The sequence below is a fragment of the Jaculus jaculus genome, chromosome 14 (assembly GCF_020740685.1).
Source record: "Jaculus jaculus isolate mJacJac1 chromosome 14, mJacJac1.mat.Y.cur, whole genome shotgun sequence".
Classification (NCBI taxonomy): Eukaryota; Metazoa; Chordata; class Mammalia; order Rodentia; family Dipodidae; genus Jaculus; species Jaculus jaculus.
In genome coordinates this window covers 12063681-12076964 of record NC_059115.1, presented here as the reverse complement: position 1 = coordinate 12076964, position 13284 = coordinate 12063681, and the positions used below count along the sequence as shown (strand labels likewise).

At 43.8% G+C, this 13284-nt stretch overlaps 1 protein-coding gene across 1 annotated transcript; it reads left to right on the top strand.

The window, feature by feature from the left end:
• Positions 1-1553: 1553 nt before the first annotated feature.
• Usp29 (ubiquitin specific peptidase 29) lies at positions 1554-8027 on the top strand (the record flags this gene model as incomplete). Its single annotated transcript, XM_045133313.1, has 2 exons — positions 1554-5534; positions 8004-8027. Coding segments are annotated over exons 1-2 (4005 nt in total), but the record flags the coding sequence as incomplete, so codon positions are not given.
• Between the last annotated feature and the right edge of the window lie 5257 nt (positions 8028-13284).

The window sequence follows — 13284 nt, the reverse complement described above, 5'->3', positions numbered from 1 at the left end:
TCCCATGGTAATGCCCTCCCTCCCCCCACTTTCCCCTTGGAAACTCCATTCTCCATCATGTCCCCTCCCCCTCTCAATCAGTCTCTCTTTTTTGATGTCATCATCTTTTCCTCCTATTATGATGGTCTTGTGTAGGTAGTGTCAGGCACTGTGAGGTCATGGATATGCAGGCCATTTTGTGTCTGGAGGGGCACACTGTAAGGAGTCCTACCCTTCCTTTGGCTCTTACATTCTTTCTGCCACCTCTTCTGCAATACACCCTGAGCCTTGGAAGGTGTGATAGAGATATTGCAGTGCCAAACCTTGGAAAATTTTTAAAAAATGTATCTATGTGTGGATATGTATGTGTGTTTTATTTTTATCTATTTGAGAGCAACAGACAGACAGAAAGAGGCAGAGAGAGAGAGAGAGAGAGATTGGGTGCTCCAGGGCCTCCAGCCACTGCAAACGAACTCCAGATGTGTGCGCCCCCTTGTGCATCTGTCTAATGTGGGTCCTGGAGAATAGAGCCTCATGCCAGGGTCCGTAGGCTTCACAGGCAAGCTCTTAACCACTAAGCCATCTCTCCAGCCCTCCACCTTTTATTGAGACAGGGTCTCATGCTACTACAAATGACTCTGGCCCACAGGTATCTTTATGTAGGTGCTAGGGAATTAAACCTGGGCTGTATTCAGGCCAGAGAGCTTTGCAAACAAGAGCATCAGCTGCTGATTGTCTCAGCCCCAAGCTTTTTAAAATTGATTTTATTGATGAAGTAATTTTAGTTGACGAAACTGAGAAAACCTGGAGTTATTGGCAGGTATGGTGTATCACATCTTGGGAGGCTGAGGTTGGAGCATTTCTATGACTTTGAGGCCAGCCTGGAACTACAGAGTGAATTCCAGGTCAGCCTGGGCTAGAGTGAGACCTTCAAAGAAAGAAAAACTGAAACAGGTTTGGTAGCACGTGCCTTTAATCCCAGCACTCAGAAGGCAGAGGTAGGTGGATCACTCTGAGTTCAAGGCCTCCGTGGGACTACATAATGAATTCCAGGTCAGCCTGGGGTAGAGTGAGACCCTACCTTAAAAAATGTAATTATTAGCTGGCCATAGTGGCACATGCCTTTAATCCCAGCACTTGGGATGCAGAGGCAGGAGGATCTCTGTGAGTTCAAGGCCAACCTGAGACTACATACTGAATTAAGTATTTCTCCATAGTTTTTTACTTAGGACATGAAAAGTAAAAGCAAATGATTATTAAATAAGCTTTTACATAAAACAACCTGCTTATTTTTTGTCATAATGTATGTATATACTTTTTAAAAATATTTTATTTTTATTATTTATTTGAAAGACAGAAAGAGAACGAATGAATGGGTACACAAGGGCCTCCTCTCCCTACAAATAGGCTCTAGATGCATGTGCCACCTTGGGTATTTGACTTATGTGGGTCCTGAGGAATTGAACCTGAGTTCATTGGCTTTGCATGCAAGTGCATTAACCATTAGGCTATCTCTCCAGCCCTAAGTATGCTTTTATTTCTTAGGTTACATGTGTTTCACTTACAAAGAAGGCATGGCTCATCTAAAAATACACGGTTTTGTGCAAATCTGGAGCAAAAAGACTAGTATGGCAAAACTGAAAAGAGCGGTAATTGAAATAGTGGAAGGAGAAAAGGAAGTTGAACTGGTAGTTTCTTCCCAATCTAGAAAAAACCAATGGATTTTTCATCTGAGTAATGATGCAAGTGTGGTTCTTAGACGTCGTGGAAAAAGACTCTATCACCTGCATTTAACATTGAAAAGCAGTGCCTCCTTAGTTGTGGGTAAGTTATCTTTCACAGATGCCAAACAGATGAAGATGTTCCTGGATACATTTCATCAAAGCAGATTTCCACTCATGAAGCCTGAGGGTGACCGGCCTGGCAGAAGTACCCGGAAAGTCGTGAACAAAACTCTGCTTTACATAGAGTGTGACAAGGCAGCTTATCGATTCTTCAGGACCTCACCTCTCTCTAAGGAGAAGCCCTTGTCGGTGTCAAATTCACCCATCAATCCTGCTGAGAAAGAGATATTAAAAAACCGAGGTGAGAAAAGAAAAACAGTATTTTCTAGCCAAGACATGAATGCAGATATCCTGAAAGAAAAAGATAACCCTCTGCCAAACAAGAAACTTAGAAGATCTCACTTGCAGCATGAGAGCAATAAAAGAGAGAAGTTGTTGAGCTTAAACCTTCAAGAGAAACATAGAGATGTGAACACTGTCCCTTCATTCAATACCAACACTAGTGGATATCCTAACCCGGGTGAGATTGTCCCTTCATTCAATACCAAGGCTAATGGATATCCTAACCTGGGTGAGACTGTCCCTTCATTCAATACCAACACTAGTGGATATCCTAACCCAGGTGAGACTGTCCCTTCATTCAATACCAACGCTAATGGATATCCTAACCCGGGTGAGACTGTCCCTTCATTCAATACCAACACTAGTGGATATCCTAACCCGGGTGAGACTGTCCCTTCATTCAATACCAATGCTAATGGATATCCTACCCTGGGTGAGACTGTCCCTTCATTCAATACCAACGCTAGTGGATATCCTAACCCGGGTGAGACTGTCCCTTCATTCAATACCAACACAAGTGGATATCCTAACCCGGGTGAGACTGTCCCTTCATTCAATACCAAGGCTAATGGATATCCTAACCTGGGTGAGACTGTCCCTTCATTCAATACCAATGCTAATGGATATCCTAACCGGGGTGAGACTGTCCCTTCATTCAATACCAATGCTAATGGATATCCTAACCCGGGTGAGACCGTCCCTTCATTCAATACCAAGGCTAATGGATATCCTAACCTGGGTGAGACTGTCCCTTCATTCAATACCAATGCTAATGGATATCCTAACCGGGGTGAGACTGTCCCTTCATTCAATACCAAGGCTAATGGATATCCTAACCCGGGTGAGACTGTCCCTTCATTCAATACCAATGCTAATGGATATCCTAACCCGGGTGAGACTGTCCCTTCATTCAATACCAATGCTAATGGATATCCTAACCCGGGTGAGACTGTCCCTTCATTCAATACCAATGCTAATGGATATCCTAACCCGGGTGAGACTGTCCCTTCATTCAATACCAAGGCTAATGGATATCCTAACCTGGGTGAGACTGTCCCTTCATTCAATACCAATGCTAATGGATATCCTAACCCGGGTGAGACTGTCCCTTCATTCAATACCAACACAAGTGGATATCCTAACCCGGGTGAGACTGTCCCTTCATTCAATACCAATGCTAATGGATATCCTACCCTGGGTGAGACTGTCCCTTCATTCAATACCAACCTTAATGGATATGCTAACCTGGGTGAGACTGTCCCTTCATTCAATACCAACGCTAGTGGATATCCTAACCCGGGTGAGACTGTCCCTTCATTCAATACCAACGCTAGTGGATATCCTAACCTGGGTGAGACTGTCCCTTTATTGAATACCAAGGCTAATGGATATCCTAACCCGGGTGAGACTGTCCCTTCATTCAATACCAACACTAGTGGATATCCTAACCCGGGTGAGACTGTCCCTTCATTCAATACCAACATTAATGGATATCCTAACCTGGGTGAGACTGTCCCTTCATTCAATACCAACATTAATGGATATCCTAACCCGGGTGAGACTGTCCCTTCATTCAGCAGTATTGATTCTCCATTGGAATTGGAGCATAGCCAGGAAAATCCATGTTTTAATCAAAACTCTGTTCTTCTGGACACTGATCCAAAGACACCACGTGAAGGCTTCCCCAACTTGGGAAACACCTGTTACATGAATGCCGTCTTACAATCGCTCTTTGCAATTCCATCACTTGCTAATGATTTATTCACTCAAGGCATCCCATGGGAGAATATGTCCAATAATCTGATTGTCCCTTTCAGCCTGCTGTTTGCCTTTAAAGATATTTCTGAGGCAAACACCAAGAGCATGTTACTTCTAAATATTAAACATTCCATTTCGGACATTGCGGCCATATTCTGTGGAGACGGGCAGCATGATGCTCATGAGTTTTTAGGTCAGTGTTTAGATCAGCTGAAAGAAGACATGAAGACCCTCAACACTACTTGGCCAGCCAAGATGGAAACCCAGCGTGAAAATTCACGTGCACACCTGTGTGCTGGTGATGCTGCCACCAAAGTGTTCATGTGTCCCATTGTTACGAATTTTGAGCTTGAGTTACAGGTCTCAATTGTCTGTAGAGCTTGTGGGCAGGCTGCCATGAAGACAGAGCTGAATAATTATCTCTCCATCAACCTAGACTGCGAACAAAGAGCACTTCCTCTGTCCCTCCAGGATTATTTTGATCTTTTCTTTATACCAGAAGTTGTTGAGTGTCACTGTGAGAAATGTGAGAGCAAGAGCTCTGTCTTCAGGTACAAGTTCCGCAGGCTCCCCAGGGTGCTCATTGTGCATCTGAAGCGCTACAGCATTAATGAAGAGTGGTTGCTAGTGAAGAATTATCAGCAAGTTAAAATTTCCAAGTACTTGAGTTTATCTTCCCATTGTGATGAGCACACTAAGCCACCACTTCCTTTGGAAAGTAAGGTATCTGATGAGGGTCACAATGTCCTCAAGGCCCCTGAGATGTTTGGCTCCTCAGAACCATCTATGAAACGAACCACAGAATCCAATGATTCTGTGGTTCTACACACTAGACCAGATGAGGGTGGTGAAGTACAGATATTCCAGGGGGCATGCGAAGGGGCAAGGAATGTGTGGCAGCCGCAGAGTGGTGTAGAAAGTCGTTCAAAACTGGAGCTAGTCAACACAGAAAATGAGATGCTCCTTGAAAATAAGCTGTGGGCCATTGGCTCAATGGTGAATGAGAGAGACACCTTCCTTCCTATGATCTGTCAACTTTTCGGCATCCCATATCCAGATTCCACACAGTATGATCTCCAACAGGTACCTGAATATCCAGACCTTAAGAACCACGAGGAAAGGAATCCAGCTGGAGAGTCTGATCCCGCTTCTACCCAGCTTTGGGAAGATAACCCAACAGAAAACAAGATGCTAGGAGGATTTCAACCCCAAGGAGTGGGTACAGGGCTCTACCAGAACAGTGCAATGGGAAACAACAAGGAAATCCTTCATCCTTCGCCACCTCCCAGGGTTAGCCAGTTGGATGCTCAGGAAGACCCCATGAGGGGCCTGGGTAGATCCCGGGGACTGCGCTCCCTTCTGACAGAGGGCTCTGACCACAGTGCTGGCAGGGACACCACTGTGGCGGAGGGCAGTGAGGCAGAGTCCGAGGAGGGGCCCGTGGAGCTTCGCACCTACAGGCTCATCAGTGTCATCAGCCATATTGGGGACTCCAGTGAGGGCCATTACGTCAGTGACGTGTACGACTTCCAAAAGCAAGCGTGGTTCTTGTACAATGATATGTCTGTGTCAGAAATTCCAGAGGCCATGGTACAGAAGCTGAGGCTCGGTGATGGCTACATTTTTTTTTACATGCACAATGAGATTTTTGAGACACTGTTGGGAGAAGCAGCGCATTTCTAAGTAAATTCCCTCAGGGGAAGGAAAGGATTCTTTCTCCGAGCTGCTCCCCTGGTGGAGAACAATTCTGAACTTGGCCCAGAATGAAGAAAATAAACAGCTCAAGGTGAAAGCTAAGCAACACAGAACAACAACAACAAAATCCTGATTATTGTTGCAGGGTTTGAAGACAACAGAGTCTCAGCTCAAGTTAGGCTTAGCTTGGGGGTTAGAGTGCTGGACAATGATCACTAGAAATTCCCAAGCCAAAGGCTCTTGATCCTATTGTCTTAAAACTTGAAAAGGTCTGACAAGTGCAGATGTGGCAGAAGTTCAGGTTAAATAAGATTTTTTTTTTAGAAATGAAGCTTAAGCAGAGCGCTCTCCAGCTGGGAGGGGTCTTTTGAGTAGATAACCCACTCCATAACTCAGACTGGTATGCAAATCTCCTACAAAATTACACAGTGAATTTCATGTTTTATGGAATGGTTTTTTTTTAGTGTGTGGGATATTTTAGTTATCTTAATTATATTTTAATTGTATTTAAATTTGTCTATTGTCTATAACATTTATTTGTAAATTTAATAAAACAACTAATACATGGATCATTTTGGCTGGATTAAACACGTGTTTTTGACTCAATGGTAAAAATTTCTAGTTACCCACCAACTGTATTTTTCACTTGTTTCTAAGGATTTCAGGACATGGTATCAGGGTGGAGTAGTTGTGAAATGTAAGAGAATTGATCAGAATCATGTACAAGATTTTTTTCTTATTTCTTGAGGCAGAGCCTCACTCTAGCCCAGACTGACTGGAACTCACACTATATAACCTACGCTGGTCACCAATTCACACTGATCCTCCTACCCCAGTTTCTCAATTACTGGGATTAAAGAGTGAACCACTAAACCTGGATCAAGATTTTACTAATGGTTTATTTTGATGTATTTGAGAGAAAAAGGCAGATACAGACATAGAGAATGGGCACACCAGGGCCTCCATCTCTGCAAATGAACTCCAGATGCATATGCCACTTTGTGCATCTGCCTGGGTACTGGGGAATCAAACATGGGTGCTTAGGCTTAACAGACAGGCAAACACCTTAAATTTATCAGACAGAAAAGGAGAGAGATAGTAGAAAGACCTGCCAGAGCATTCTGCCTCTGCAAACAAATTCCAGACACATGTGCCCCTTTGTGTGTCTGGATTTACATGGGTACCAGGGAATTGAAACCAGGCTATCAAGCTTTGCAAGCAAGCACCTTTAACTGCTGAGCCATCTCTCCAGTCTGAAGAAGGGAATTATTTTAAGAGAAGAGAGGGAGGCATGATAACATATACCTGTTACCCTAGCATTTGGGAACCACAAGAAGATACAAGTTCAAGGTCTTCCCCTGCTACACAGAGGTCTTCCCCTGCTACACAGAGTTTGAGGACAACATAACAAGAGGCCAGGGTATGGCTCAGTGGTACAATAATTAACTATGTAATGCTCTGGGCTTGACCTGTAAACCGACAGACAGATTCATAATGTCACACTTTATTATTATTATTATTGGTTTTTCAAGTTAGGGTCTGACCTGGAATTCTACTATGTAGTCTCAGGGTAACCTGGAACTCATGGCAATCCTCCTCCCTCTGCCTCCTGAGTTCTGGGATTAAAGGCATGTGCCACCACACCTGGCTCATGACTTCACTCAATATTTTGGTATATTTTCTCCTAATAAGACACACCTAATGAAATCTATATATGTATATGTGTAGTTTATAAATTATATAACAACATGGTATGAAATATACATTGTAGGCCAGGCATGGTGGCTCATGACTTTAAGAGGATCACTGAGTTCATGGCCAACTTAGGCCACAGCATGAGTTCCAGGATAACCTGGACTAGAGTGAGACACTGCCTAGACTATGGGGCTGGAGAGGTGGGTTAGCAGTTAAAGGAGCTAGCTTGTAAAGCCTGGCAACCTGGGCTCAATTCCCTAGCACCCATGTAAAGCCAGATGCACAAAGTGGCACATGCATCTGGAGTTCATTTGCAGCAGCTGGAGGTCCTGGCACATTCATAGTCTCTGTGTCATTCTCTCAAATGAACATTTGAACTATTTTTTTTTCCAAATTTTATTTATTTGAGAGTGACAGACACAGAGAGAAAGACAGATAGGGGGAGAGAGAGAGAATGGGCGCGCCAGGGCTTCCAGCCTCTGCAAACGAACTCCAGACGCGTGCGCCCCCTTGTGCATCTGGCTAACGTGGGACCTGGGGAATCGAGCCTCGAACCGGGGCCCTTAGGCTTCACAGGCAAGCGCTTAACCGCTAAGCCATCTCTCCAGTCCAACATAAACTATTTTTTAAAAAATAGATTACATACTGTAAGGTTCAGGAGTGACCAAGGACCATGGAGACCACTCTGATGCAAAGATGGAATTTTTTATAGGGGGAAAAACATGAGCTGCCAGGACTGACTCTCAAGAGCAGAGCAGTCAGCTTGGGGCTACAGATAGTGGGCTTTATAGGCTCTTCAGTTGGGAGAAGGTGAGGAAGGGAAGGAATTTCTTTGTTGGGGCAGTGAATCTCTCTTCTTCATTAGCCATAGGGTGAGACCAGAAGTGACCCAGTGAGAGATGGGGGCACTAAATCTAGACCTGGGGCCTTGTTAGGCTGGGGAGGGATAATGGCTAGATAATTTCTTGAGGAATTTTATTCGATTAGGAACAAAGAGGTCCAGTCACTTCCACCCTGAAGTCCATCCTGGACTGGAACCTGACATGAAATTTAGGTTTAAGTATTATTGATACTGAAATCTCCTGGGACATAAACTCACCTTGTGGCCGGCACCAGGCTTCAGCCTTTTCCTTCTCCTGAGGGCTTGGGAGTCTAATTTCTTCGAGGCATTGCAATAGTCTGACAGCCAATGGGAGGGTCACAAATTTCTTTACTGTATCATCATTCCTACCAGGACAGATAGGAATATGCAGTTACAGATGGGCCTGGACAATGTTGTGGATGTTATGTGGTCTGGTGTCGCACAAGTAAAGCCATCGACTCACGAAGTGTGAGGCAAAGTTTTATTAGATAAGAAAAGAAAGAAAAGAAAAAGAAGAAAGTCTGGTATATCAGGTCTGCAGCCCAGAATTGTTTGGAGTGTCAGCTTTTATTGGAAATAACCACATTATGTTTATAGGAAAAAATAAGCCAACAAACAGGATGGTTGTTAAACCAGAAATCACAATTCACATGTTACAGTTACAGCCATAAAAGTGATCTTAGACATAGTGAGGAATTAAGTGTGTCTTAGAAGATGATAAGGGAAGGAAGAAAACAAACAAAAGGAACCTGTAAACAGGTCTGGTCAGGTACAGGAAGTGCCTGGGGGTTGTGGTGGAGGCCTGCAACCAGGACTCTCCCAATGCTGGGGTACCCAAGGCCTGGGGTAATGCTGTTCAGACCAGTAGAGCCTCCTATTATCCATCATTTCTATCTGCTTAAGCACGTGTTTCATTCCATTCTTTTATGAGCTCCTATAAAGAAGGGACTTTCATTTTTCTCTAAGCTAGGTATAAAAAAATGAAAAAAAACAAAACAAAACAAAACATTTTGCTCACTTTACAGTGGAGACACAGTGTCCTAGAGTTCTTTTTCAGACTCACTCAAGCAAAACAAACCCTTGGCTTCACCACAGAGAAAAAATTTCAAGGAACACTTCTATGAAGCAGAGTTAGTATCTACTAAAGCAGATTTAAAAAAAAATTATTATTTTCTTTTTGCAAGCAGAGAGAGAATGGGCATGCCATGTCCTCTTGCCTCTGCAAATGAACTCCAGATACATGCAATACTTTGTGCATCTTGTTTTATGTGTGTGCTAGGGAATTAAACTCAGGCCATCAGGCTTTGCAAATAAATTCCCTTAGCCATTTAGCTATTTCTCTGACCCTAAAAAATATTTGTAATCTATTTAAGTGACAGAGGGAGACAGATTGTGCTAGGGTCTCTTGTCATTAAAAACAAACTCCAGCCAGGTGTGGTGGTGCACACCTTTAACGCCAGCATTATGAGGCTGAGGTAGGAGGATTGCTGTGAGTTTCAGGCCACCCTGAGACTACATAGTGAATTCCATGTCAGCCTGGGCAAGATCTAGACCCTACCTCAAAAAATACAAACAAAACAAAAAAACACCAAAAAAGAAAAAAAAAAAAAAGCTCTACATTCTCTCTCTCTCTTAAATGTTTTTTCAAAAAAGAAAAGCTCTGTGGGTGGGGAAATGGGAGTCTATCTGCAGCACAAGAGGCCCTGGTATGAGCATGCTCGCTTGTCTCCCACATACATAAATAAAATATATTAAAAATCCAGTGGAAAACTAATTCTCCTGGAAAAGGTGCCTCTTCCGGTAACATGACTGGAATCACATCCAAGGATCCATGACCTCTAAAGGCTTGGTGGTATTCTCTGGAGGTGGGGGTGCACATTTCTCAACAATTCCTGGACACTTTCTCAGTAGCTCCTAAATTAAGTTTTAAACTTGGGTTGAAGATGGCTCAGTGGTTAAGGCACTTGCTTGCAAAGACTAATGACTGAGGTGTGATTCCCCAGTACCCATGTAAAGCCATATGCACAATGGTGCATATATTTGGAGCTCATTTGCAGAAGCTGGAGGTCCTGACACCCATTCTCTCTCTGCTTGCAAATAAATATTTTTTATAAAAATATATGTATTTTGGTTTTTCAAAGTAGGGTCTCACTCTGGCCCAAGCTGACCTGGAATTCACTAGGTAGTCTCAGGGTGGCCTCGAACTCACGGCAATTCTCCTACCTCTGCCTCATGGTGCTGGGATTAAAGGTGTGCGCCACCATGCTCGGCTATTTATTTGAGAAAAAGAGGCAGAGAAGGGCCTCCAACTGTTGCAAATGAACTTGACACATGCACCACCTTGTGCATCTTGTTTACATGGATCATGGGGAATCAAACCTTGGTTGTTTGGCTTTGTAGGCAAGTGTCTTAACAACTAAGCCATCTCTCCAGCCCATAAAAATATTTTTAAAAAGTTTTAGAAGCCAGGCACAGACCTTTAATCCCAGCACTTGGGAGGCAGACTTAGGAGGATTGTGTGAGTTTGAGGCCACTACACAGTCAACTCCAAGTCAGCCTGGGCTAGAGTGAGACCCTATGTTGAAAAACCAAAAGAACAAAAATAGAGTTTTAAACTCAGCCAGGTGGCTTGCTCAATATTCAGTGGGGGTGGGGAGGAGTCGGTACAAAGTTCAATGCCGTCACCACATCATTTCATGCCTCAAGTGACTATAGACTAAGGTTTGTCCGGCTGAGATAGAAATATGATCTATGGGCATGGCGGTGCCCAGGCTTACTAAAAATTTTTTTTTAGTAAAATTATTTCATTTAGTTGACAAAGAGGGAGAGAGAATGGGCACGCCAGAACCTCCAGCCACTGCAAATGAACTCCAGATGTGTGCACCCCCTTGTGCATCTGGCTAACGTGGGTCCTGGTGAATCAAACCTGGGTCCTTTGGCTTTGCAGGCCATCCCTCCAGCCTGGTGCACACCTTTTAATCCCAGCACTTGGGAGGCAAAGTGAAGGGTTAATAGTCTTCCCTGACAACTAGAAGGAATAAAGAGTTACTATCCCTAAGACTAGCTAAAACAAAAGCCTCACAGGCAAGGCCCGCCTACTCCCACAATTGATAAACTTCCCTTGCAGGAACAGAAACATCTGGTGGGTCATCCTCCCTAGACAATTTTGCTAAAGAAGCTTATTCTGAGCAAAGACACAAATAACTACAGTTCTTTATCTATTTCCCTTGGTCCTGCAGCAAGTCCAGGGTTTTTTTCAAAGGATATTTCTTATAAGCTTGCGCCCCAGCCTGGCCCAGTGCTTCAGCCTTCATCTTGTGGGACAACTGCTGCCCATCACTGTTTCTCTCAATAAATACTCTGTAAAAATCAAGTCCGATGCTCTCTTTTGCTCTTACACTTTCCTTACAGAGGTAGGTGGGTTGCTGTTTGACACCATCCAGAGACTACACAGTGAATTCCAGGTTAGCCTGGGCTAGAGCAAGACCTGATCTCAAAAAAAAAAAAAAAAAAAAAAAAAAAATCCAGTTTTCTGGCTACGTTGCATCCAGGCATCCCTATGTGATCTTGGCTTTGCCAAGCAGATATATTCAAAGATACCTGGAACAGAAAGACATTCAGAGAAGCAGAACAGGTACACCCTACAACGGAGTGGCTCCAGGAAACTGGACACTTTAATTGGTTGGGACCACCATTCTAGACTGTTGAATCAATTAGGCAAAGTGGGGAGAGACAGAGATTTTTCTTTTCTGGAGACAGGTTTCACGCAGTCAAGGATGTCCTTGATGCCCACCCTCCTGCCTCGAGCTCCCAGGTTTTGGGACTGCAGGCGTGCGCCATCATGCCTTGCTTCCTCTCTCAACTTTAAGACTTCTAAGGGTTGGGCTGGGGATGGAGTTCAGCGGTGGAGATGACACAGCACACCTAGTGTCCTGGGATTGATCTTCAGCATTGCAAACACACACAATTTACCATCTCACTTGGGTTTCCAAGTTTACTTTATTGTCTCAACAAAGCAGTCCCAAATAAAATATAGAACCAACCTGGTATATACTATTGATATAACCCTATGCTGTGATACTTCCTGATGCGAATTAGCCTCAGCATTTTTCAAAGGAACAGTTATCACTAGAATAAAGCCACGGAGGCTCCTGATGTGGTGGTGGTTTGAATGTAAGAGGTCCCCTGGCCTCATGGTCTGTGACTAAGCCGCCTCGAGGCTCGGCGGGCACAGCTTTGCTGGACAAGTCGCTGACAACAGGTCTTGGTGTAATGCAGCCCTTCTCCTGGTCTAGCCAGCTCTTTCTCACTACCTGGTATGTGAGCAGCTTCCTGTTCCTGTTCGCTTTCCCCACCAGGATGGAAACTACCCCTTGAGACTCTTGAGCTGGAAATAAACACCGACCTTCACCCTTCATGCAATTACTAGAAGGGTGTTGTACCCTAGTCACCAGAAGGTAAGTGTGACAGATGTATTTGGTTTACTTATACCTCTTCTGTATTGTTAGAGCAAAGTCACTTTAAACATATTTACTGGCCGAGCTAATTCCAGCACCCTGGGCGGCAGAGGTAGGAGGATTGCTGTGAGTTCGAGGCCACCCTGAGACTACATAGTGAATTCCAGGTCAGCCTGGACTAGAGTGAGAGCCAACCTTGAAAACAGAAAAAAAAAAAAAAGAAAAGAAAAATATTTACTGGGTGGCAATTACAGTGGCAGGCAACCTGCAGAAGACTAAGTGTTGTTTGGCAAATTCCTCTGCACTGAAAGCAGTAAACAACTATTGCCAGCTTTTATCAAAAGCAGCTGGGGGCTGGAGAAGTGGCTTAGCAGCTAAGGCGCTTGCCTAAGAAGCCCAAGAACCCAGGTTCGATTCCACAGTACCCACATAAATCCAGATGCACAAGGAAATGCATGTCTAAAATTCTTTTGCAGTGGCTAGAGGCCTTGATGTACCCATTCTTTATCTGCTTCTCTCTCAATTAAAATATATGTATATGTGTGTGTATATATATATGTGTGTGTGTGTGTGTGTATAATATATATATATGTATATTTTTTATTTCTTATTTTTATTTTTTTTTGGTTTTTCGAGGTAGGGTTTCACTCTAGCCCAGGCTGACCTGGAATTCACTATGTGGTCTCAGAGTGGCCTCAAACTCAGCAATCCT